The sequence below is a fragment of the Salmo trutta genome, chromosome 5 (assembly GCF_901001165.1).
Source record: "Salmo trutta chromosome 5, fSalTru1.1, whole genome shotgun sequence".
In the NCBI taxonomy this organism is placed as follows: domain Eukaryota; kingdom Metazoa; phylum Chordata; class Actinopteri; order Salmoniformes; family Salmonidae; genus Salmo; species Salmo trutta.
Window position 1 is genome coordinate 12,235,524 of NC_042961.1, and position 26,910 is coordinate 12,262,433.

A 26,910-nucleotide genomic window follows, 5' to 3' on the forward strand; every position below is an offset into this window, starting at 1 on the left:
ATGGCAAAAAAAAATCTAATAATTGAAAGCAAAGTAAAGTAAAACATATCTAGGAATACCAGTGTGTCGTGAATAGTCCAAATGTTTCTGTATTAATTTTGTCATACTAATAGCTGAGGTAATTACGTTCAATAAATGCTTTATAATCATTCATATAAATTAATTTAATACAAAAACAAGAATTGAAAGGACGCAACCATTTTGGTGGACCTGGCTGAAGATCCATAGTATAACGGCCATTTGGGAGTTGGTGGTGTTGAGTACTGACCCTGAGCATTCAGAGATTTGTATCCCAACCAGAGATGAATATGAGATTTTTGTAATACTGCATGCTCCTCAGTTGGATAGTATAAATATTACAATGTCCTTATCCCTGACCATTACAGATGATCAATGGGAGTGGGACAGCCCCAGTAGCATCTTTCTCCACAGTGGCTCCACTCACATTAGATAGACACTCACATGGGCCAACACCACTATCAGTCTTCCACTGTGTATTTAGCTTGACCTCCAGCCACATAGTTATTTTAAACAGGTGTGGAATCCGATAATTCATACATATCAGCAATTGCCGATCAAAACTAGCCTATTTGTTTATGGTCAGGGATACTGGATTGAGCAACGTTGCAACACAAACCTGGCAAAAAATGTAGAAGTTCTGACACCCTGAAAGTCCAGTCAATGACTTATGGATTTTCCGACAGGCCAGTTGGCATGGTTAGGTTACTGCCTGCCCACGCACTGACCTTGCAGTGAGTCGTGGCCTGGTGGTCAGGAGAGGATCACTCTTGCTGATTGGCTGAAATCTGTGATATGCTTGGCTGATGAAACATCTCTTTCTTTGCCCTGACACCAGTGGTAATACATGTAAATCATGTTGTAGGCAGTAGCAAGTTGTAGGCAGTAGCACATTGAGGAGAGACTTTGACTTCAACCAAAGGTGTCACGCTCCTTACAGAGTATAACAGAAAATAACAGAATACCAAGCCCCTCTGGGTAGAGAGGGTCAATAGACTAGAGAAGCACAGCGTACAGTAAGGGGAAGGTTGTACCACTGAGTGTAATGTGTTGTGACATACTTCAACATTAAATTTGGCAGTCAGTCAGCCTGTGTCTGTTTGAGTATAAAGTGCAGAAGCAGAAGCCAAGAAGTGAATTACAATTTGTCAACATTTTGGGGAGGTCTTACCTGCTTGACTTTTTACACATTTTGTTACGTTAAAGCCTTATTGTAAAATTGATTACATTCATTTTATTTCCTCATTAATCAACACACAAACTTCCATTTTGACAAAGCAAAAACAGTCTTTTATAATTTTTGCAAATGTATTACAAATAATAAACTAAAATATCACATTTACATAAGTATTCAGACCCTTTACTCAGTACTTTGTTGAGGTGCCTTTGGCAACAATTACAGCCTTGAGTCTTAGGTATGACGCTACAAGCTTGGCACAGCTGTATTTGGAGAGTCTCTCCCATTCTTCTCTGCAGTTCCTCTCAAGCTCTCTCAGGTTGGATGGGGAGTGTCACTGCACAGCTATTTTCAGGTCTCTCCAGAGATGTTCGATCGGGCTCTGGCTGGGCCACTCAAGGACATTCAGAGACTTGTCCCGAAGCCACTCCTGCGTTGTCTTGGCTGTGTGCTTAGGGTCGTTGTCTTGTTGGAAGGTGAACCTTCGCCCCATTCTGAGGTCCTGAGTGCTCTGGAGCGGGTTTTCTTCAAGGATCCCCCTGTACTTTGCTCCGTTTCCCTCGATCCTAACTAGTCTCCCAGTCCCTGCCGCTGAAATACATCCCCACAGCATGATGCTGCCACCACCATGGTTCACAGTTGGGATGGTGCCAACTTTCCTTCAGACATGACGCTTGACTTTCAGACCAACTTAAATCTTGGTTTTATCAGACCAGAGAATCTTGTTTCTCATGGTCTAAGAGTCTTTAGGTGAATATTGGCAAACTCCAAGCAGGCTGTCAAGTGTTACTTTTTGTGTTACTTTTGTTATTACTTTTTATTTTAGCCTACTTGGTAATTATTTTCTTCTTGAACCTCACTGTTGGTTAAGGGCTTGTAATTAAGCATTTCACGGTAAAGTCTACACTTGTTGTATTCAGTGCATGTGGCAAATAAAGTTTGATTTGATTTGATGTGCCTTTTACTGAGGAGTGGCTTCCGTCTGGCAACTCTACCATAAAGGCCTGACTGGTGGAGTGCTGCAGAGATGGTTGTCCTTCTGGAAGGTTCTCCCAGAGGAACTCTGGAGCTCTATCAGAGTGACCATCTAGTTCTTGGTCACCTTCCTGAATAAGGCCCTTCTCTCCCGATTGCTCAGTTTGGCCGGGAGGCCAGCTCTAGGAAGAGTCTTGGTGGTTCCAAACTTCTTCCATTTAAGGATGGAGGCCGCTATGTTCTTGGTGACCTTCAATGTGTGTTATCAGCAAGGGCTAGGGTTTTTTTTGTTGGATAAAGGGAAACTGAATAGAGCTAAGCAGAGGCGAAATCCTAATGGAAAAGCTGGTTCAGACTGCTTTCCAACAGACACTGGGAGACATTCACCTTTCAGCAAGACGTTAACCTAGAACACAAGGCCAAATATATACTGGAGTCGTTTACCAAGATGACATTACAGTTTTGATCAGGTTGGCAAAATGGCAAGACTTGAAAATGGCTGTCTAGCTGTCTGTGTAGATTGTTGACAAAAATTGACAATTCAATCCATTTGAATCCCACTTTGTAAGACATGAAAATGTGCAAAAAGTAAAGGGGTGTGAATACTTTCAGAAAGGCACCATGTGTAAATCCACTCGCCTTTTAGTAGTGGTGATGGACGGACACTGTAGGGAGTAATATCCTCCAGCAGATGGCAACATCTTCATGGGCAGTTCACACTAAAACATGAGTATTGACATTCTTGAAGTCAAATAAAGGATTAAAGAAACATTTTCAAATGTACCATACTAATGGGTGAGTATATTAAACTATCTGTTGTCCACTTTGCTTTATGTGGGAAGCCATCCAGAGCTTTTTTCCAGATCTATCAAAGATGTTACCTATTCTGCTCTGTCCCACTGAACAGTCCCTCCAGGATTTTGCGGGGTTTTTTGGTGATATTTGCCAGCAAAAATGCTGATTTAGCTGCAGCAATTCTGGCATTTTGCTTGGCAATATGCGATGAGTTTGTCCAATTTGTCCCGAAATACCAAACGAGTTTGGTGACGTGTGGCTTGATCGAACTATATTATGCGGTAAATTGGTTGAAATTGCGGGCCCTATTTTTGCACTGCGGTGATAGGTCAGTTTTATGCAATAAAAATGGGTCGGATTCGATTATGCTGAACAGCGGGGCTCCAGTCTATGGCCCGTGACGTGAACAGGCTAAAGCGATGAGCGAGGAGCGCCTTTCTCAAATCAAACTGTAGTCTTCGCCGCTCGGCCATGTTGTCAACATGACATTATGGTGCATTGTCCAGAAACATACAAATAAAATATACTATTTTTCATAAAATATGTCAGAATTTTCAAACTAGTTTTAATTGGGAATGCAGATAAAGTGTTTCCATCAAAAACAGTAACTTTTGCACGTGAAAACACAAAATCTTACTCAATACTCCACATGCTTAATTACCTACATTTTGTTTTGACCTGACTTCGCCGTGGGCTTTGAACTGGAACCTGGCTCATGCCCAGATGGCAGCCCGGTTCCAAAACTAATGCGGTCAGCTTCACCCGGTGCAAAACATGCCTACCTGGACGCCAGCGCCAGATTAATCAAATCTCTTCACTGATTTGACCGTTTTATGTGGAAATAGTGCAGTGATGGGTCAAATTTGCAAGCTCTCGCATAATATGCGGGGAATAATTGATTTTGCAATAATAAAAATAAATCCGGAATACTGGAGGGTCTAACTGAATGTCTGGAGGACAAGGACATTTAGAAAGAGGCCCACCATGAAGATGCTGAGTGTGGGGCTGGGGGTGACAGGACACTGGCAGCATGCCTATTGGGCACTTAATTTACGAGCACTGAATGACGGCCAAATTAACACCCTATGAATTGCATGGGACAGGGGGATGGGGGAGGGCTTTAAGAGACCAGAGAAATGGGGGAAGATTACACTTTTGGGAGATGTAGGCCTATAACTAATTTGCATGTGGTGTTCTAGCTCCATCCAACGTGATGTGGATCTCAAAATAGGGCTCTCTCACTATAGTCTATAGTGCCACTGCAGTCACACAAAGTGAAGCTGAGAAAGGTTTGGAGAATACTAAGCATTTGTTTAGAAGAAAAACATTATCATATATTTGAAAATTGCTTTAAATAAAATGGCAGCATGTTTGTTATGTTTGTCTGACATTCCTGTATTTCATTCACTGCAAAAATACAATATGCACAACATCAAATTACAACCAAGCCTCTATTTTGTTGAACACTGTTACAAGACTGTAAACTACAGAACTTTCATTACTTCTCTGCAAGTCTCCTTGATTATCTTCTTCAAGAAAAGCTGCATCCCACATCATCACAAGACCATCAATTAAAATTCCTAGTCTTCATCAGCAATAAACATAGATAATAAAAAATATATAATTTTTAAGCTCATGGTAGCTGTGTTCAAGTCGACAAAACACAGCCTGACAAAAATGAAGGGACTAGAAATCACCTAGGCCACCACTTTGTCACCAACGACTACCTTCAGATTGTCAACCAAACTTGTAGGGAAGAGTGGGGTATGTTGAGCAATTTGTTACATTCAGCATCACTCCGTCAAGGGAAATATAGTATTATTTCTAACAAATACATCAACATATATTTCAGGATTCTGTGTATCCCTGGAAATAATTTGAATTAATGTCAACATAACAGTTTTGAAAACATAGCTTGTCCAAAAAAGTGGTTCATTGGCACATCTTACATGTAACACCTGATTTACTTAAAAAAGGAACATCTCAATAGGTGGTCCAGGTAAGTCATGACATAGCATAAGTGGGACACACACACAAAATCTTACTTGTACTCTATTGCTCCTCTATTGTTCCTCAAGTAAGAGGGGAGGCAGATGACAGGCCCTACTCCTTGAAGTTTTCAGTTGTCTATTTTGTATTGTTTTAACCTTTAGTGTGTGTACTTTACTGTATTTCTACTTGGGATATCGCTTTTCAACAGTAAAAGTTAAAATAATCACTAGAGGACGTCTTCAAATGTATGCCTACATTCAGATATAGATCTCTCTGTTCAATATCACTTACCCTTCCATTTCTTTATCAGTTGTTAAGGACAGGGATTTTGTTTTGATGCGCCAATTCATAGGCAAGTTCTCCGCATTTGATTCTTGATATGTTTAGCAAGCTCAGACTCCATGTCATCAGATAAGACCTCTGCTACTCCATTACACTCTCACAGATACATGTTCATTTTTTTGTTGTCAATGTACCTCTTCAGTGTCATTCAGTCTGTTTATTCATCCTTGCTGCCGCTCAAATGGACTTCTTCCCTTCTCTCACTTCCTTGGCTGCTCTCTCAAGAACCTCAAGGAAGGCTAGACCCCTGCTTGTTTTACGTTTGTATACACGGGGCATGATGATGTCTGCTCTAACAATAAACATGCACTATCTTGAGTTCATATGCATGACACATTGCAAAAATACTAGGCAAAATGCAATCATCATTTGTAAGGGGTATGGTGGCAATTGGATCAACTTACCCCAATGGCAATTGGCTCAACTTACCCCAAGGCTAACTATTTTATTATTATTTTCCTTTATTTAACTAGGCAAGTCAGTTAAGAACAAATTCTTATTTTCAATAATGGCCTAGGAAAAGTGGGTTAACTGCCTTGTTCAGGGGCAGAACGACAGATTTTTACCTTGTCAGCTCAGGGATTTGAGCTGATTCCAACGCTCTAACTACTAGGCTACCTGCCGCCCACACAGCTACAAGGACGCACTTTCATGCTAGGTTTAGGACTTCATATTGTAGCTTATAGAGATCCCAACTGATGTATAAAACAACCTTAAAATGATCTACTTTGTCTAGATAGAATGTATTATGAAACCTGTAACACAAGAACACATTTTACTTTGTCAAACAATCTGCTTTTTGGACCTAACTTATTTACCACTTTTTCCATGTGGTTTCTTCATTCACAGACTACATGAAATTATGACATCTTCCTAAATATTTGGTAACATTATTAACTTTGTGTATGGTTCCTAGAAACAAGGGGTGGCTCATCTAAACATTTGGCTGAACTTACCCCACTCTACCCTACCAGAATGGTACTAGCTTCACAATGGCACCAACATCGAATGGTTTGATGAGCATAAACGTTTGGTAAGTGGTACACAAGGCTTTACAACAGGATGTAACTGTGCAGCCAGACATCTTGTTTCACGTGTGATTCCAAATGTCCCTTTGCTTCCATCTAAACCTCTGAATCACAGGTAGCGTTGCTGTTCAATCTTAAGCATCTGGTAATTGAATGCACAAGTCTGGAAATTGACGGGATTTGCGCCCAATTATTTCTCTGTCATCATCAGATACAAACGTGTGTCTGTGCCAGTTGCCCCTGGTGATTATAGGAGAGCCCATTTCCCTTGTAAACATAAGGACATATTAAGTTGCTGCTGTTGAAACTCAGTAAAAACTTTGCTTGGATGAAATAACAATTTACCTGTTAATGGGTGCTGGTGGAGGTGTGTAATATGGCAGACATGGAAAAAGCTTAAATGATGTAGGCCTTCTTGCAAAGTAAAATTAATCACATTGCAATTAAGAATGTAGTGTGCGACTTTCTTTTCTTCTTTGGAGTTCACTGTTTGTCTGCATACCAAGTCAGTCACAGTAGTGTATTCAGATTCTTCCTTAGCCCTGCTTCTGACGGCAGAGGCATACAAGTCATCTCTGCTCTATTTTGTCTATGAGGGACAATGGAGCGACTGTGGAGAGCAGAAGAGCCACCCTGGAGAGGAGTCTAAAGATAGGACCCTAGGTTGAGACAGGCATATAAGCATTCCTCTCCTTCGTGTGTGTGTGTGTGTCCTAATGATATACAATATCAGTCAAAAGTTTGGACACACCTACACATTCAAGGGTTTTTCTTTATTTTGAGTATTTTCTACATTGTAGAATAATAGTGAAGACATCAAAACTATGAAATAACACATATGGAATCATTTGGTAACCAAAAAAGTGTTAAACAAATCAAAATATATTTTAGATTTTAGATTCTTCAAAGTAGCCACCCTGTGCCTTGATGACAGCTTTGCACACTCTTGGAATTCTCTCAACCAGCTTACTGAGGTAGTCACCTGGAATGCATTTCAATTAATAGGTGTGCCTTGTTAAAAGTTAATTTGTGTAATTTCTTTCCTTCTTAATGCATTTCAGCCAATCAGTTGTGACAAGGTAGGGGTGGTATACAGAAGATAGACCTATTTAGTAAAATACCAAGTCCATATTATGGCAAGAACAGCTCAAATAAGCAAAGGGAAACAAGTCCATCATTACTTTAAGACATGAAGGTAAGTCAATCTGGAAAATTTCAAGAACTTTGAAAGTTTCTTCAAGTGCAGTCGCAAAAACCATCAAGCACTATGATGAAACTGGCTCTCAGGAGGACCGCCACAGAAAAGGAATAACCAGAGTTACCTCTGCTGCAGAGGATAAGTTCATTAGATATCAGTCTCAGAAATTGCAGCCCAAATAAATGTGTCACAGAGTTCAAGTAAGAGACACATCTCAACATCAACTGTTCAGAGGAGACTCTGTGAATCCGGCCTTAATGGTCGAATTGCTGCAACAACAAAAACAATAACTAAAGGACACCAATAAGAAGACAAGACTTGCTTGGGCCAAGAAACAGGAGCAATGGACATTAGACCGGTGGAAATCTGTCCTTTGGTCTGATGAGTCCAAATTTGAGATTTGTGGTTCCAACCGCCTCATCATTGTGAGACGCAGAGTCAGTGAACGGATGATCTCTGCATATGTGGTTCCCACCGTGAAGCATGGAGGAGGAGGTGTGATATGTGGGAGTGCTATGGTGGTGACACTGTCTGTGATTTATTTAGAATTCAAGGCACACTTAACATTCTGCAGCGATACACCATCCCATCTGGTTTGCGCCTAGTGGGACTCTCATTTGTTTTTCAACAGGACAATGACCCAACACACCTCCAGGCTGTGTAAGGGCTATTTGACCAAGAAGGAGAGTCATGGAGTGCTTCATCAGATGACCTGGACTCTACAATCACCCGACCTCAACCCAATTGAGATGGTTTGGGATGAGTTGGACCACGGAGTGAAGGAAAAGCAGCCAACAAGTGCTCGTCATATGTGGGAACTCCTTCAAGACTGTTGGAAAAACATTCCTCATGAAGCTAGTTGAGAGAATGCCAAGAGTGTGCAAAGTTGTCATCAAGACAAAGGGTGGCTACTTTGAAGAATCTAAAATCTAAAATAGTTTTGATTTGTTTAACACTATTTTGGTTACTACATGATTCCATATGTGTTAATTCATAGTTTTGTCTTCGCTATTATTCTACAGTGTAGAAATCAGTAAAAATAAAGAAAAATCCTTGAATAAGTAGGTGTGTCCACACTTTTGACTGGTACTGTATGTGCTGCGCAGTGGTGTAGTGGTGCCTGGAGAAGTGGGTATACTCTAATTTTGCCACCATTTTTCCAAATGGCCGGCCCTGCGAAGGAAAGGCCCTCTGTGTGACAAATTCTATGAGAAACAGTGACAATCTGAATGACTTTAGTCTTTCACAGTCAGGCCAACCCAAGTTGTACTGTGCAGTAGGCTAATAGTAGGTCTGCAATTGAAACAGATAAACTGAGTCTGAAATTCACAGGTTTCCGATTTTCACAAATATTTTCAGGTTTTGTTTCTCAAAGTCACGCTTTTTTAACAGAAAAGAACCAAATGTTATTTTCTAATGCCATAACAATGCTTGAACTACATCAGGAGACCACTTTTGAGGTCTGGGAAAAATCTAAGAATGTTGTATTTTTGAGAGTAGTTATCCTTTAAGTCAAGTGTGCAGGCACCTAGCAATGTTGTTTGATTTGCTATTTCTGTAGCACATGAGATGGAGTTCGCAAAATAAATGGTCCATTTAATTTTGTCAGGAAAGTATAGGCTACTATGTAGCTAGTTAACATTTAATAAGAAGGTTTTGGGGAAAGCCTTACCATCTATCAAAAGACGGTTAGGTCTATCATTAGCACTGCTATATTTTTCCGGTTCCTTCATTGTTTGAAACCTGGACGTTTTACTTCATATTATGAGGCACGTCTTACATTGCCTCAAAGTAGCCTACAGACAAAATCTTTCAACTTTCTTTCAATGTCTAGCAGCCAAAGACATTATTCTAATCATATTCGCAACCCATGATAGTCGTTGAATCTCACCCGCCTCTTTCTATCAGATATTTCCATCTCTGTCCATGAAACTGTTTGCATGTGCGGTGCGCATTTTAGAATGATGTTTTCCCCCCAAATTGCATTTTGGAACATTCACGCATAGGCCTACTGCCGTGTGTACATTGCTGCGCCTAAAATGTGAATAAATAATAGTTTATCAACATTTTAAGCTAAACATTCAGATCTGTTCCATCACCCCTACACTCTTAGAAAAACGGGTTCAAAAAGTTTTTTTTCGATGGGTTCTCCTATGGGGACAGCCGAATAACCCTTTTAGGTTCTAGATAGCACCTTTTTTCTAAGAGTGTATTAATTGGTATGGCGTATACCTCCACTACACTACATTGATATGTATTGGTGGGGATTAAGAAGTGAGTATACACATTGCCCACTGAAAATAAGTGGGTATACGGCGTATACCTGGCTATACACTCCACTACACCACTGGTGCTACAGATGTAAATGAAGGGCTTGGAGAGGTTGGAGGCATGCTGGGCTGTGCTATCAAAGGAAGATCATCACATTTTGCAGATGATTTTGGAGTAGGCCTGAGGAACAAACGGTTATATCTCTAGTGTGAGTTGATTTGGGATTGAGTTGCTGACCCAAACAACAATGTACTTTGAAATGAACATCACATGTACTGCTTTCAGAGGTGCGTAATCAGTATGTTACTGAGACAAAGAGTTATGGAGGACATTTTTGTGACAGAAAGACACAGAGACAGGGAGGAGTATCAATTCCCCGTAGGAAAAGTCTGGTTCAGGCGGGATGAATCACACCATGACTGTCAGCCCATCCTCTTCCTATTTACAAACCCACCTTCGAATTGGCCATCATCATCACATACATTTCACAGAGACCACACATGGACACACACACAAAAGCACAGTGAGACTTTTAGGCAGAACTCTGTGGCTCTGGTTGGTCTAATCAGTCCAAGTTATTTTATTTTGTTGTTTGCGTTGCTAACCTGAACAAAATAGGACACTTAAACAGCTTAGCTGGACTTCTATCCCTGTCACAACACAAAAAAAACAGATTTGTTTCTTTCATTGAATTGTTTGTAACTGAGTCTAATGTGAAAATAGTGTGGGACCCAATATAGTGCCAGGAGGTACCCACTGCCATCTGCTAGCATTGGCAACTCACAATGGGATGTGTGTTGTCTGTGGACTGTGGCCACTGGCTACCACATAACACAATGGCTTACAAACATAGCAACTCTGGACCAGACAGATAGTATTTCAATTGACTACCACACTGAGTTGTCTCATGAAGATAATCTCAATCCAACCATGGATAAGAAAGTCATGATAGAACCACAGATAAATAAGATTGTACTTTTAGATTTTTTTCGGGGAACTATTTCTAAACATCCACTTATTACTGTAGTCACAATACTGATTTATTTCACGGAGAGCATGCAATCAATTGTGAAAATGTGGATATTCCATGTGTCACAAGAGGAGACATGTCAGTATCACCTCAGAAACGGATCACAACAGGTTTCCAAGATATATTTTCAATTAACTCTTTCATTATGTCTATTCTAAGTTCTGTTCACGAGGTCTCACAGACGTGACCCTAAGTTTCACTACTTACAAAGACTTGAAAATAATCTGTTGATTAGCAGGGTTGGCCATTTTTAAGAACTGCATTTCCTGTGTTATGTTGACATAGTTTTGGTAAAGAAAAATAAACGATGGCTGGAGAGATGATTTATTTTCTGGCAACTAATTTGTAGCTGGGATTGCAACAATTTCAAGGGATGAACTAGGTGGAAAATACATAAAAGGTTCTCATGATTATCCTACTCATGCTGATTACAATTGATTTGTTATTATCAAGTGTATACACTACAGCAAAAAGATCTTGTCAATATTATTGTGATTTTGAATACAGTATTACCGTATTTCCCCAGCTCCTGGAATAGCACTTAGAAATACAATAGACAATAGAAATACCAGGCAACTATATCATCCACATAGTCCTACTAATTAACAACTTGTAAAAAAAGAACCATGTCATCTGTGTTGATTTATTAAATGAGTCGAATAACTGTTAAATGGTTATATAGTACGGTATGTTTATTCACAGGTAGAATTTTGTATGCTGTGTTAAAGTTAAAAAATATAAATCTGATACAAGTCTAGTGACTACAAATGAACAATAGCAAATATTGTCTGTAGAAAATAAGATTAGTTTCACAATAAAATAAACACAAATAAATCTCTGCAGCCTATATTTAGGCTCTATATCACTTTATACAAAAACATTTTTGTTTACCTAGCAAAGAAGTAAGCCCGGATACAGAGGTGAGTTCATCAGCTTTGTCCCTTTTTTACCTTACAAAAACCTTACAAAGACTTTAACCTTCAAAAAAACTTACAAAGAATGAGCAGACAGAATGCCATCCCTCGGCACAATAATTCTCCACTGGCTCCATGTCGTTCACCTCTCCATCCCTCTCCTCTAACAACGGAGTCCTATCCTCTTTCTTCTCCTCTTTCTTCTCCTCCTTCTCTACCATTTCCGGATCTAGGGGCACTGGATCCTTCTTTCCTCCGCCTTTCCCCTTCTCTTTGAGCTTCATGTGCGACTCCATGGGGGCCTTGCATGAGCGGGTCTTCAGCACCTTTTCACCGTCACACGCACTCCTCCTCTTCTTCAGCTTGCCCACCAATTGTTTCCAATGCCTGACCTGTGCTTTCCTGTCACTGTAGGCTTGGCACAGGTCTGGCTGTCCAGCATAGCGGCACCAGTAGGTCTGCTCCTCGGATCTACAGCTGACAAGCAAGTTCACTACGCCCTCCCCGGACGTATCCCAGGTACAGTTGTGGCCAACCTTTGTGCTGAACCCTCCTGAGCTGGGGACAGAGTTCTTGGGCTTCTTGTCTGCCGCTGGTGGTGGTGGGGGCAGCGACATCTTGTTGTCGGAGCTCTGGCGTTTGGCCTCAGTGAAGGCCAGGACAGGGAGGCACAGGAGGAAGAACAGAAGCCACAGGAACCTCATGACTCGGGGTGATTACTGCTACTTGAAGGGTTCTTTATTCAAATGCAGCCAAGCATCAGTAGCACGCCCGAATGAAACGAAAATCGGACGCGCCACAATCAAAATACCTGCAGGGAGTGAAACAGGAGAGGCAAAACAAAGTGAAACATAAGTGAATTAAACGCACCTTACATAGATAACCCATTCTCTTTCTTTTCATAAAAACACGACAAGTTTCACTACATTTTGCTATGTTCCCTGTTTAGAATACCCCAAAAAGCTGTGCAAAAATTAGTCAATAAAAACACATTCATAACAAATTTTACGTTTACCAACTGTACAGCACATTTACAACACCTATGATGTTTGTTTTCAGTGCACCTTTTAAATTAATCATAATACAATTTGTTTCTTTTTTTTACACCGCATTAAATCAATAAGCGAGGAAAGCTTCAGCTCTAAGCTATAGATAGCTGTGGGCACACTGTACCAAGGGAATCCTCTCTGGAGCAAGGCTGGTACACGGGACTAATCCGTATAAAAATCACCTCTGCAAACATTTTTTAGTAAGAATCAGCTCATGCTTTTTACACAGGACTAATCTGAAAATCCTTACTTTGAGTGTATCCTGCCCTGCGAAGGAAACCATATTGGAGTGATCAAATATACTGCTACAAAACAAAGACATGCACCAAAACAAACACCCCCAAGTCGGCTCAGAATTTTCTGACTTACAAGTAACATGAAAAAGAATTGCATGCACAGCATGCATACAGTACACCTTCCTGCAAAAACAAAATGTACTAATCCATTTATTTCCAGTTTCAACATTTGGTATTTGGTATCTAAAGGTTGCACTTACCATGTGGAGACCCAGTGTTTGCTGCTATTGAAAATTCAGGGGCCCGGGACGCTTGCATAAAAAAGGGTTATAGAAGGATAAAGGAGAATGGGGAGGGGTAGAGAGAGGAGTGTTCAGGGCATAAATGGGTCTGCCCAGACCTCCCTTAAGCAGGCCCCCTCCTACTGTAACAATACCCCTCTCAACCCCCTGCCTAAAGACTGTATTATCTGTGTGTGGGGCTGGGGTGGGAGGTGGAGTTTGGGTCATGGCGTGTTGCCTCACACACACCCATACCCAACACAACCCCTCTTCACGGCTAAGAAGACAATGAAGACAATGTACACACTTGCCAACGTTTCCTCGCAACACACAGACTTCTTAAGCAGCTCTCACATTGAGTGACAGTACAGTGAACAATGTAGAGAGAATGTAGAGAATGCATTTGTTTGATTATGTTCAGCATAATGTATTTTCAAGAGCATTGAAGACCATGGTGACTGTACTGGGATAATGGCATTTTATTATGTACAATAATTCAGTATACTTGTATATATACAGTATGTCAGCAGAGCCCACGCTGCCAGCATGCTGTATATATGATTTTATTCCAGGTCTTAATTCCAGGTCTTTTGACAAGAGGATATTCTCCGTTTATCAGTATGCATCCAGATTAACCTGGTGAGAAAAAGTCACTTGTGGGGACTTGGCAAATGAACGGCCAAAGGCTTAAAAGCTCACACTAAGTGATAATGTGTTCCACTCCACTGCCAGAGGCTGAGTCCATGCCAACCTAGGCCCTCGGTGGTACTCTGCGTATACTTTGTGCTCCCCTCTTTGCTGGCACAGAATGAGAGGTGGCAGTTACGTTGGCGCAGAGAGAACAGCTATGTGGTTATTGTGTGTATGTCTACTGCGTCCATGCATGCGTGCACACTAGCAGGTACGATACATGATAATGTGTGTGTGCCCAATACAGTGTCCAAGTCCAATCGTTTTTCTAGGTGGCCAAATGTACACAACAAGAACTTGTTTGTACGTCCGTGAGCCCTTTCTTCCCCTCAGTCTCCTCATAAATCATTTGACACATTCTAATTGATGATCTTTATTTAATTGCTAACATAGACATCTATCCGGTTCATTCAGTATGTAACATAGGCTATTGACTTTCCCCAATACTCTTTTCCTGTATTTGTCAACAACCAATAGTCAGTCTTTAATCGAGAGATAGTGGGGGATAGGGAATAGCACTATATGGCAGCTGAAGACAGAGCAACACTCACCCCCTCTAGTGGTGTGTTTATTCTTGAAAGGTGAATGGGATTCAGTGCCTCAATATTCCCAAGCAAGACACCATATTGAATCGGGGAAAACAGCCACCGCTCGTTGACACACAGCAACACAGCTAGGCCTACACGTGTGGGTTTGAGGAGAGAAATTGCAGACGCCATTACTGCATTCACACGGTCACACGTCGGCAGAATTCTGCGAAAACAAAATGTGTGAACAGGGTTTTAAGTTGGCCTACAAGTTACGTTTCTCTAGAAATGTGATTCTATTAGCTTTTTTTCTGTCCTTCCTTCAAGCTTAATCTTTCCCTTCACTCTGCTGATGACACTGAGAGAGTCCTTGACGAGGCGGGAGGATTGAGAAGACCAATCTCCATTAAATTGTTGTCGAGAGATGTTCGCAATCAATGTGCTGCTAGCTGACTGCCTTTAAGAAACCATTGACTGTGATTAGACACTGATTGAGGCGCCGAGCAATGCCTCTGTCGTCACCCCTCGGACCGTAATGACAAAGGGAATGTAATTGTGAAGCAGAGGAGAAGCACCGTGCTCTGCAGCAAAGTTACCATAGTGTATGTAAATACAATGAAGATTGCCCTCAGCACCAATTTCCATTGCGACACCTAGTAATCAGTGTTTCATTGAATTGCATAAAGAACACAGACATACTGACTGATGGCCTGGCTTTGCTATCCTGTCACGCGTCTAGACAAAAGTGCACTGGTATGGTGGCACTGTCAATCCATTCTATGCTCATAACATGAGACACTTCACTTTGTTCTTTTTGAGTTGTGTGTGTGTGTGTGTGTGTGTGTGTGTCAAGGGCGAATTAAAAAAAACACACTTCCTGCAGTTCTACACAGTTTGACATGACTGATTATGCCTCTCTTCAGGGTTATATGGAGGGGTATTTGAAAAACTGTATAAATGGAAGGATAAGTGGAAGATCCCTCAACCCCACAAAAATGTTTAAAAATCTATATTTTTTGGGTGAATTTTTATATGAACTGTAACTCAGCAAAATCTTTGAAATTGTTGTATGTTGCGCATATATATATATATATATGTGTGTGTGTATTTATAATTCAGTATAATTTTGTGCTACTAAATACATTTTGCCACTAGGCTGAGAGAAAATGTTGCAGTTTTAAAGTATCTGTACAGTGAAAATCTCAGTTTTAAAAGTAAATTTTCTGTTAACTCATAGCCAAATAATGTTGTTGACTCTTCCTATCTTTGTATTTGTGGCCATAGCATAAATTGGAGAAAGAACTACAACTTAAAAAAAGCCTACCTCAAACTTCTCAAACAGACCGTTTCAAAAATGCTTGCTATTTCCTCATAGAGGATGATGTCATCCTCCTGAAGAGGATAAGCTGGCCAATCAGCAGCCTACTCGCATGGATATTTTTAATGAGCGGTATGCGCCGACACCATACTGGTGTTGGGGTACGCCCACACCATTGCAACACAGAAAAGCTGCTTTTCAACATACCTAATAAAAACATGTGGGAATGAAAACTATTTCACTCATATTCTAATTAATTATAGGTCATATTTCAGAGCAATCTGGAAACACTGGATAGTTCCTTTAAAGGTCAACTTTGGGGAAAACGCACAAATAATGGCTTTAAACTGTATAACTGATAAATGCACCATCATTCCAGGTTATTCAGCATTTGAAAGGAGCCTTTGTGAGCATAGAGCCCTGGGAAAATGTACAAATCTCAACAGCTTGAAAATATGTCTGGAAAATATATAATTTACAGATGTTGAAAATATGTATTTTTTGGTATAAATGTAAAAACAAACACTTGCAAAGCATGCTTGGTATTATTCTGATGAGCTCCGCCCCAAACAAGTACAAATTTGGTCGGTGCAGACCAGATCCAAATCTGAACGAATCATAGACGTCTAGGCTATATTTTACAAGTTTGAACATCACACAGTTTAGTACAGTAGAGCACAGTATAGTACAGTACAGTACGGTATGGTACAGGACAGTCTAGTTTTATTCAGTAGAGTAGACGGTACAGTACAGTAGAGTTTCATTCAGTAGAGTACAGAACAGTTTGGTTTAATTCAGTAGAGTAGTACAGTACAGTATAGTTTAATTCAGTAGAGTACATTAGGGTACAGTAGGGTACAATACAGTACACTATACTTTATTTTTCTTTACTGTACTCTACTGTGCCCTTCTGTACTGTTCTGTACCATACTTTACTTTTCTTTAATGTACTGTACTGTACTGTACTGTACTGTAATCTGCTGTGCTCTACTGTACTGTACTGTACTGTGCTATGCTGTCCAAACTTGTGAAATATGGATGTCTATGATTGGTTCAGATTTGGTCCGGACTAGACCAAATCTGAACCAATTATAGATGTCTGTGTTTGGGCCAAATCAAGGCTGGTCTGGACTGGACCAAATCTAAACCAAACATAGACGTCTATGATTGGTTCAGATTTGGTCAAGTACACCAACAAAAAAATACCCCAAGAAACAAAAAAAGACATCCGAACAGGACCGAAAAAAAACATCCAAATGACATCGCCGTCGATAAATGCTTAGTGGGTTTCCTGTTGATTCAATGAGTGTCAACAGACTGAATGGCCCAGCTCTTACATTCTCCTTTATACATTATCTCAAACGCAGGATCTGCAAATAAAAGCATTGAACTTGGCATAATCACATGAGCTACAAGATCTTGTCAAGTTACGCTTGGGGTGAAATGTTACTAAATTAATGCAGTGTCTTTATTTAGAGATTCTTATTTATCTGATTAATATAAAACAGACTAGTTTTCCTGGACCCAGATTAAGCCTATTAAAGGACTACTAAAGCACAAATAGATTCTCCATTGAGCATACTCTTTAGTCCAGCAGTACTTTAATAGGCTGGCCTCAGAGCCATATGAAGGATATCATTATACATATGTTTGTGTACCTCCAAGGTATGATATGTAGCCTACTAATGGTCTGGGCACGGTTTTCCCATATCATTTTAAAGTTAATTTCATCATTGAAACCTTCATAGGAGAATCGTTAAATCTCTGAGCTGTCTCCAAAAACCACTGTTACTAAAGTTGCACTTTAAAACGCTTGTTATTTACCGACTGCCTCAAACCACTCGTAGAACAGCAAGTGTGTCGATCGATGCTTTTTTGCCCTCCTGCGTCATTTTACACACAGCAGATCTCCGCTAAATATAGAATCGAATGGTTTCTCTTTGTGACCACTGATAACCTCAGAATAAAGTTTGTTTTAATTGTATTTTTTACCCCCTTTTTCGAGGTATCCAATTGGTAGTTATAGTCTTGTCTCATCACTGCAACTACCAGTACGGACTCGGGAGAGGCGAAGGTTGAGAGCCGTGCGTCCTCCAAAACACAACCCAACCAAGCAGCACCGGTTCTTGACACAATGCCCACATAACCCAGACCAATGTGTCAGCGTGCACTGCGCCCAGCCTGCCACAGGAGTCGCTAGTGCGCGATGGGACAAGGACATCTCTCCAAACCCTCCCCTAACCCGGACCAATTGTGAGCCGCCCCATGAGTCTCCTGGTCGCAGACGGCTGCGACAGAGCCTGGACTCGAACCCAGAATATCTAATGGCTCAGCTAGCACCACGATGCAGTGCCTTAGACCACTGCACCACTCAGGGGGCCCTACCTCAGAACAAAGTTGACTACAAATACAAAGTTGCCAATTCCTTTGCAAATGTTACAAACAAGCATAGTATAAAAAGATGCTTGAAATTAAACCCGAGATGACTGCATTAAAATATACAGTAGGATAGGCCTATTTCAATCATACTGAAATCAATTTCACGTTCAATCAATTTAATCATATTTTGACAATTGTAGGCTAATGTCTGTAATTTTTGCTTCAGTATATGTCATGATGTGTAACAACATGTGCGCAAAGATGTGCCAAATCTGTGATTAAGTGTATTATTATTAAGCATTAGAATAAGCCACCTCAATATTTGCAGTGGTATTAAGGGAAAGGGGGATACCTAGTCAGTTGTACAACTGAATGCATTCAACTGAAATGTGTCTTCCGCATTTAACCCAACCCCACTGAATCAGAGAGGTGTGGAGGGCTGCCTTAATCGACATTCACGTCTTCGGGACCCAGAGAACAGTGGGTTAACTACCTTGCTGCTTAGGGGCAGAATGACAGATTTTTACCTTGTCAGCTCGGGGATTCGATCCAGCAAACTTTCGGTTACTGGCCGAATGCTCCTACTCGCCAGGCTACCTGCTTAACTCTTTAGAAGCTGATCCAGTATTGTGAAATAATTGTAATGTTAAAGTAAGATTTGAGTGGTGAAAGCTGATTCGAGAGCAGCACTGCCTTCCTTTCAATCCTATCAGTATCAACACACGCTTCAATGATGCGCTTAAAGAAGGTTCTCTCTGCATGTTTCACTTGTAAGCCTAAATTGAATCATTATCAGGAAACCGGGCCCTGATTACATAAGACAGAAATGAAAGTCAGAATGTTGGTCGAGGAGGATGAGTGTCCTAGCAGTTAAGAGTGTTAGGTCTGTAACTGAAAAGGCTGCTGGTTCAAATCCCAGAGCTGGCAAGGTGGTTTAAACTGCTGTTCTGTTCTTGAGCAAGGCAGTTAAACCTCAACAACTTATTCCTGGGCAATGATGATGTCGATTAAGGCTGTCTAGCAAGCCAAAGGTCACCTGTTTGAATCACATCGGGGACAACTTTAGTTGATTAGCAACTTTAGCTAACCACAAGCGTTTTGCTATTACTTAGAAAATGTTAGCTAATCCTTCCCTTAACATTAACCATAGTAGCCTAATCTGATATGTTAGTTTCACCTAACCTGCTAGCCACTAACATTATCCACAAATGCTAACAAAACAAGCAGCCTGGCCTCAGAGCAAGACGTCCTCCATATTGTATGGTATTGTACGACCGGGTATAACGGATGATACTATACATCCTTCAATTCATATGACCGCTATTCCATTCATAATGTAACACAATGTAATATAACCTCACATAGCATCATACTAAATGGAGGGGCATAAATAATGTCCCAAATCATACGAATTGTCCTGAGACCAGGTTGGCTTTACAGATATAATCAACCACACCCACTATCTCTTGTCCCAGCAGACCACCTGAGAAACAATTTGTCATCATTATGGAAACAGAATGAGGCTGGCCATAATTAGTGGCTAACAAGCCTCTGATTAACAGCCTCTGCAGGAGGTCACATGATGTAAATGTCAAATAAACATGACTGAAGTCAAAGATTGTTGATTATGAAGATTTCTCTAAATGGCCTTTTACCATTGAAAACAATGGTGACAATTCCAGTCTACATAACGGGTGGCTCTGCCATAGGCACCAATGCAATAGCTAATTCCCATTGGATTCCATAGAAATACGACATCTAGCGTTGAGGAAAGTAGGGCCTAGCTACCGGAAGTGTTGTCGAATCCAACGAGTCGCTTTAGAATTAGCTAGCCTAGCATGTGGACGAAAAAGTCAGGTTAATAAAAAAAACTAGCAGTATTTTAATCTTCTCGATTCATAATTTTGGGATAATTAGGAGTACAGCTCCATCTCCCATCCCTGGATTGAGGTACATTTTCTGAGCCATATCTCGCACCGGCTCCGTGGTGTCCACATTCTGGCATAGCACCGTTCCGACTACAGAGAGAAGTAATGATTGTCTAGTCGGGGTCTTTTGGCTAGGAAAGGGGTTAATGCCCCTTCCCATTCTGACACAGAAAATAATGCACCAACAATGGGTTACAACAATAACGTCCTTTTGCAAGTTTGCACATCTAAAGTATAGTATCTATGGTATTTTATGGAACAACATTTTCTGATGAGGCAACGTATGCAAGTCTCTCCTCGGGCTGAAATCATGTCACCCAGTATTAGCTGTGTTTGGTCACAACAGGGACCCTCTCACACAGGGCAATTTCTGGACTGATGGAATTCAGTCAAGAAAGCCATAATAAGGTTGAATCCTTACTCTCCCTCAGGTATGGGTAAAATGTATGTGGATGATTGCCTGTATGAGTGTGTGCATGTGTGTCTAAAACATTTTCTACCTTGAAAACAGAAATTAAATAATGATTTCATACAGACAGTGAATGGTCTAGTTGATAACAAGATGAAAGAATATTTCTGGACAATAGACACCTTAATTGTATTTTAGTCATCTCCCATAGAGCCAAACAGACTGAAAATAACATTGTGGCTGTGCACCATCGTGATGGACTGTCTAAATTGATACAACCTCATTCAGAGACATGATCAATACTTTGCATTCATGACTGGCCTGAGATGTTTCACCAATTAAATGTAACATTGTTCAAATGCACAGGCACTTTCAGAATGTAACTCTACAGCTGATTAACCTTTGCAGCAAATAGCACTTTAGTTTCTATCCTCGGGCAGAATTTCAGCTCATTGATCTGTATGTCATTTCGGGGTGGGATGGTGGGGGGTCACCTTTTCTGATGCAGGCAAACATCATGTGCTTTAGTATAGTAAACCTCAGACAGGTACCATGTGAGCGGTGTCTTAAAGGTCAGTGTTCTTGTGAAAAGATAGAAATATCACATATTTACAGTCAATTAAGAAAATGGAGTGAGAGAGAGAAAGAGAGAGAGAAAGTTTGGTGATAACTGTTAAAATTACACAAAGGACTGGTTAATTTTAGATTTGTGAAATACTCAGGTTTATTATAACAATCATAAATTGGACCTGGATTATTTTGCAGATGTTTTTACAAATGATGTGTGTGTGGGGATTCATTAGACACAAAGGGGCACAGAGAGAAGTGTGTGTATAATAATAATAATTTGGTGGGTGCTTATATTTGTCCTGTGTTTTCTGCATATCCCAACTCTCTCTCGAGACACACTCTGAGTGGGATTACGGCCAGGGTCAGCTATTATCAACAGCGACCCTGGAGCAATTTGGGTTAAGTGTCTTGCTCAAAGGCACATCGACAGATTTTTCAACTTGTCAGCTCTGGGATTTGAACTAGCAATCTTTCAGTTTTGTATTTGTATTTATTATGGATCCCCATTAGCTTCTGCCTAGGGCAGCCACTACTCTTCCTGGGGTCCAGCAAAATTAAGGCAGTTATACAATTTTACAAACATTACAATACATTCACAGATTTCACAACACACTGTGTGCCCTCAGGCCCCTGCACCTACCCCACCACTACCACATATCTACAATACAAAATCCATGTGTACGTGTGTGTATAGTGCGTATGTTATCGCGCGTGTGTGTGTGCATGTGTCTGTGCCTACGTTTGTGTTGCTTCACAGTCCCCGCTGTTCCATAAGGTTTATTTTTTAGCTGTTCGTTAATCTAATTTTATTGCTTGCATCAGTTACTTGATGTGGAATAGATTTCCATAGAGCCATGACTACATGTAGTACTGTGCACCTCCCATAGTCTGTTTTGGACTTCAGGACTGTGAAGAGACCTCTTATGGGGTATGCATGGGTGTCCGAGATGTGCGCCAGTAGTTCAAACAAATAGCTTGGTGCATTCAACATGTCAATACCTCTCATAAATACAAGTAGTGATGAAGTCAAGCTCTCCTCCACTTTGAGCCAGGAGAGGCTGACTTGCCTAGTTAAACAAAGGTTAAATTTAAAAAAATATTAATGTTTGCTCTCTGTGTACATCCATGGCCAGCCGTGCTGCCCTGTTCTGAGCAATTTTCCTAAGTCCCTTTTTGTGGCACCTGACCACACGCCTGAACAGTAGTCCAGGTGCGACAAAACTAAGGCCTGTAGGACCTGCCTTGTTGATAGTGCTGTTAAGAAGGCAGAGCAACACTTTATTATGGACAGACTTCTCCCCATCTAGCTACTGTTGTATAAATATGTTTTGACCATGACAGTTTACAATCCAGGATTACTCCAAGCAGTTTACTCACCTCCACTTGCTCAATTTCCACATTATTTATTACAATATTTAGTTGAGGTTTAGGGTTTAGTGAATGATTTGTCCCAAATACAATTATTTTAGTTTTACTAATATTTAGGACTATCTTATTTCTTGCCAACCACTCTGAAACTAACTGCAGCTCTTTGTAAAGTGTTGCAGTCATTTCGCTGTAGTAGCTGACGTGTATAGTGTTGAGTAATCCGCATACATAGACACACTGGCTTTACTCAAAGCCAGTGGCATGTCATTAGTAAAGATTGAAAAAAGTAAGGCGCCTAGACAGCTGCCCTGGGGAATTCCTGCTTCTACCTGGATTATGTTGGAGAGGCTTCCATTAAAGAACACCCTCTGTGTTCTGTTAGACAGGTCACTCTTTATCCACAATATAGCAGGGGGTGTAAAGCCATAACACAAGTTTTTCCAGCAGCAGACTATGATCGATAATATCAAAAGCCGCACTGAAGTCTAACAAAACAGCCCCCACAATCTTTTTATCATAAATTTCTCACAGCCAATCATCAGTAATTTGTGTTAGTGCTGTGCTTGTTGAATGTCCTTCCCTATAAGCGTGCTGAAAGTCTGTTGTCAATTTGTTTACTGTAAAATAGCATTGTATCTGGTCAAATATAATTTGCCTGATTGGTCAGCTATTTGAGCCAGTAAAGGGGGCTTTACTATTCTTAGGTAGCGGAATTACTTTTGCTTCCCTCCTGGCCTGGGGGCACACACTTTCTAGTAGGCTTAAATTGAAAATATGGCAAATAGGAATGGCAATATCGTCTGCTATTATCCTCAGTAATTTTCCATTCAAGTTGTCAGACCTCAGTGGCTTGTCATTGTTGATAGACAACAATCATTTTTTCACCTCTTCCACACTTACTTTTTTGGAATTCAAATTACAATGCTTGTCTTTCATAATTTAGTCAGATATACTTGGATGTATAGTGTCAGAGTTTGTTGCTGGCATGTCATGCCTAAATTTGCTCATCTTGCCAATGGAAAAAGTATTAAAGTAGTTTGTGTGTGTGTGCACCCTTGTGTGGTGTGGCTATATACGCTCAGGTATACATGTTTGATCTATTTCTCTTTGCCTAAGTTCATTTTCCACATGCTCTTCCTAAAGATATAATATCAATGGAAATTCAAAATTTAAAAAAATGATTTTAAAATTCTAGATTTTGATCAAGTCACTGCATGAGTCCATGCTAAAATGTCAAACTGCAAAATGGTAAAACTAATTACGGTCTCTGAAATGTCTCATTAAATGTCTGCAGCCATTTGGAAAGCTAAATGAAGGGGAGGTGAGAGGAGGATAATGTCATATTAATATGCTGAAATACCATCACTAATAACATGAGATGGTAGTATGACATTACAGCAACTGAGGCTTTTGGGGGGGAAATACAGGCATGCACTCAGACTAGCCCCCACCCAACCCCCCACTCCACCACCACTACCATTGGCTAGCTTGTGTATCTATGAAACACACTCGTGTGTGTGTGTGTGTCCAGTCCACTCCACACACCTGCCATGCGGTTCACCAGGTCAGCCTCCTCAGTGTCCTGGATACTGCTACTTTTGTTTCTCAACCCTTTGTCCTGTGAAGATGAAAGGGGCGCTGGGGTAATTTGATGCTCTCAGGAATCTGAAGTATTTTTTTTTAAACAGATGTGAAGTGAAATGTACTCATTTTGGAACAGTAGGCTACAACGCCTATAAAAGATAGGCCTATGTATTCATATTAGATTCATAGGAGGCAATGGGAGATAATTTAGATCCTATTCCAAATTGTATTTTGATAACATTTGGGAACATTGGAGTTTGGATTAGGGCTCACTATACTATTTTCTATCTCCCAATACTGCAGAGCAGCTTAAGACACTAAAATAATCATAAAATAAAAATAGATGCAATTATCAGAGGGAAAGATGTGGTTCAGTTACCATGGGTTACATGGTGTTGTCAGGAACTATACAGAAGACAGATGCATCATACAATTATAGTGAAGTGACTTGGCAAGAACATAATCTGTTCTACATATTTTTTCGAATTATATTAAATTTACAAATGTTGTATTTTATATTTTGTCATTAATTTTCTCTATAGTGTTTTGAGACATTGTGAAATGCACTTTAAATAAAATGTGGCTTGACTTGACTTTAGTAAGAGGTAAAAAGGTGGCAAAGAGATTGCAAGACATTTTTACAGCTATTTTCACAACATAATAATGTCAAGTTATGTTTCCAATATTATATATCTGATTAAACATTTCAACTTATACCAAAATCATTGCCTTTTTATGAATAATGATTTTACCAATATTGCAGATAAATAGATTACTCCCGTGTTTGAGAGCTAATTGACTACAGAAATACCACCACCATTCTCATGAATTAAAGCAAGTATTTTTGCATGAATATAAAAAGCATTCACAACAAAATGTAATGGATATCCTCTCATACAATACACAACATCTCTTATTCATTCAATTGTGTCCCATAATTAGAAATGTGTGTAGTGACAAGACTAAAACTAGGCTAACATTTCTTTGTGAATTCCTTCATTTATCAAGACATGCCTATTTAAAAGAATCACAGCATAAATGTATCGTTGACGATCAGTGAGATAATAAAGATATTATAACATTACGCACGGACTTACGCACGGCATAAAATAAGTTAATGATCTTACAATAAAATATCATTTTAAATAAACAAATCAAGAATGCAATACTTCAATTAATCATAACCTACAATTAATTGGGCAAGATTCTAATCGTGGATTTGACCAGGGATTGAGTCGCATTCCATGGCTCCGGCTGAAGTAAATGGCGTTATGGTATCCAGTGATATTTCCCCGTCACACTGGAATTGGACGATGGCTGGCAGCAACGTGTTCTTGTGATTGCGAGATGCGTTTGAGATAAGAGAAACTTTGTCGGACAGTGGGGTTGTGTCCTCTCCCACTTTTGGGATTGCGTGAGGATGCTGTGTAGCCATCAAGACTTGTGCGTCTTTTTGGAGCGTTGTGTCGTGGTGATAGGAGACCAATTCATTGCTGAAATTAACAGCCTCCACTGTATTGCTTGAGCAAATTTTATTGCAGCCCAGAATAGTTGTAAAGGCTTTTCTGAAATCCGCGTTAAATGCGTAAATGACAGGGTTTAACGAAGAGTTGGCCCAACCAAACCAAACGAAAATTGTAAACGTGGTGTCGCTTACGCACGGAGGGTCACAGAAAGGTACCATGCAGTTTAGGACAAAAAAAGGCAGCCAGCAAAACACAAAAACTCCCATGATAATGGAGAGGGTCTTTAGCACCTTTGTTTCCTTTTTAAAAGCAGTTTTTAATGCGTTTTCGTGCGCGCAAACGTTTGGGTGTTGGTTATTTTGCGCTTGCTCCGCGGCTCTTTCCAAGGAGGATATCCTCCGTATCTGCGTTTGCGCAATACGGTAAATCCTCGTGTAAGTGGCAACCATGATAACCACTGGGATATAGAAACTGATCAGTGATGAGGAAATAGCATAGGTCTTGTTCAAGTTTGCTATGCAATTCTCAGAGTGGTTGCTAAAGTTTCCCGCTGACGTCTCCTCCTCGGCCATGTGCCAGTTCAGTTGGACAGGTATGAAGGAGATGAGAATTGACAGCGTCCACGCCACTCCAATCATGATAAATGCAACTCTGTGGGTCATTTTCCGTTCATATCTAAAAGGACTAGCTATAGCCCAGTATCTGTCCACGCTTATGATACACAGATTAAGAATAGATGCCGTCGAGCACATTATGTCAAAAGCTATCCAGATGCCACAAAATCTACCAAACAGCCAGGTGCCAGTCACCTCAGATATTGCCTCCCATGGCATCACGAGCACGGCAACGAAGAGGTCAGACACCGCCAGAGAAATCACGAAAAAGTTGGTTACCTTGGACCGGAGGTGCCTGAATTTAACTACGGCAGCGCACACGAGCATGTTCCCCAGCAGTGTCGACACAATGAGGAGAAACAAAATGCATCCAATTAGCGCGCGCACGCCATTCCCGCCGGTCTCCTCGTCTGTGCCGTCCGATTCCGAACGAACTTGAGTTTCATTTCCAGTATAGTTTTCCATTTGCACTTTTCTGTCTTTGGGTAGAAACGTTTCGATTTCACATTGAACCACGTATTTGTTCACTGTCTTTATTTTCATATAGCGGAGAGCTTCCAAACGGATCAATTCAAATGGTCTAAAGGAGGCTACAGAAAACGTCCAAAACTATCGGTTGCTTCCCTCTCTCGTGATAGGCTATGATTCATAGAAGGTGAGACAATTGAAATGTCTAAACGGTATCCTTGAAACGTCACAACTCTGACGTCACCCAATTGAAGTTGAAATGTAAAGGGGGTTGGGTATGGGT

The 26,910-nt window shown here is 40.5% G+C and overlaps 2 protein-coding genes across 4 annotated transcripts; both read right to left on the reverse strand.

Annotated features, from left to right (window-relative positions):
• Nucleotides 1–11,496: 11,496 nt before the first annotated feature.
• On the reverse strand, nucleotides 11,497–13,429 carry fgfbp3 (fibroblast growth factor binding protein 3). 3 transcript variants are annotated; one of them, XM_029752531.1, is made up of 2 exons: nucleotides 13,286–13,429; nucleotides 11,497–12,551 (listed from the first exon to the last, which is right to left on the reverse strand). In XM_029752531.1, the coding sequence occupies exon 2, from the start codon at nucleotides 12,442–12,444 to the stop codon at nucleotides 11,800–11,802; it is 645 nt and encodes a 214-aa protein (XP_029608391.1). In that variant the 5' UTR covers nucleotides 12,445–12,551; nucleotides 13,286–13,429; the 3' UTR covers nucleotides 11,497–11,799. The 3 variants fall into 3 exon arrangements, with proteins under 3 accessions (XP_029608391.1, XP_029608392.1, XP_029608393.1); XM_029752532.1 differs by lacking the exon at nucleotides 13,286–13,429 and adding an exon at nucleotides 13,159–13,236; XM_029752533.1 differs by lacking the exon at nucleotides 13,286–13,429 and adding an exon at nucleotides 13,040–13,086.
• Nucleotides 13,430–25,220: 11,791 nt separating this feature from the next.
• LOC115193381 (D(1C) dopamine receptor) lies at nucleotides 25,221–26,624 on the reverse strand. The gene has a single exon (XM_029752100.1). The coding sequence runs from the start codon at nucleotides 26,622–26,624 to the stop codon at nucleotides 25,287–25,289; it is 1,338 nt and encodes a 445-aa protein (XP_029607960.1). The 3' UTR covers nucleotides 25,221–25,286.
• Nucleotides 26,625–26,910: the final 286 nt, after the last annotated feature.

Excerpts from the sequence above, each read along its gene's own strand:
- fgfbp3 (XM_029752531.1), bottom strand. The coding sequence starts at position 12,444 with ATGAGGTTCCTGTGGCTTCTGTTCTTCCTCCTGTGCCTCCCTGTCCTG.
- LOC115193381 (XM_029752100.1), bottom strand. The coding sequence starts at position 26,624 with ATGGAAAACTATACTGGAAATGAAACTCAAGTTCGTTCGGAATCGGAC.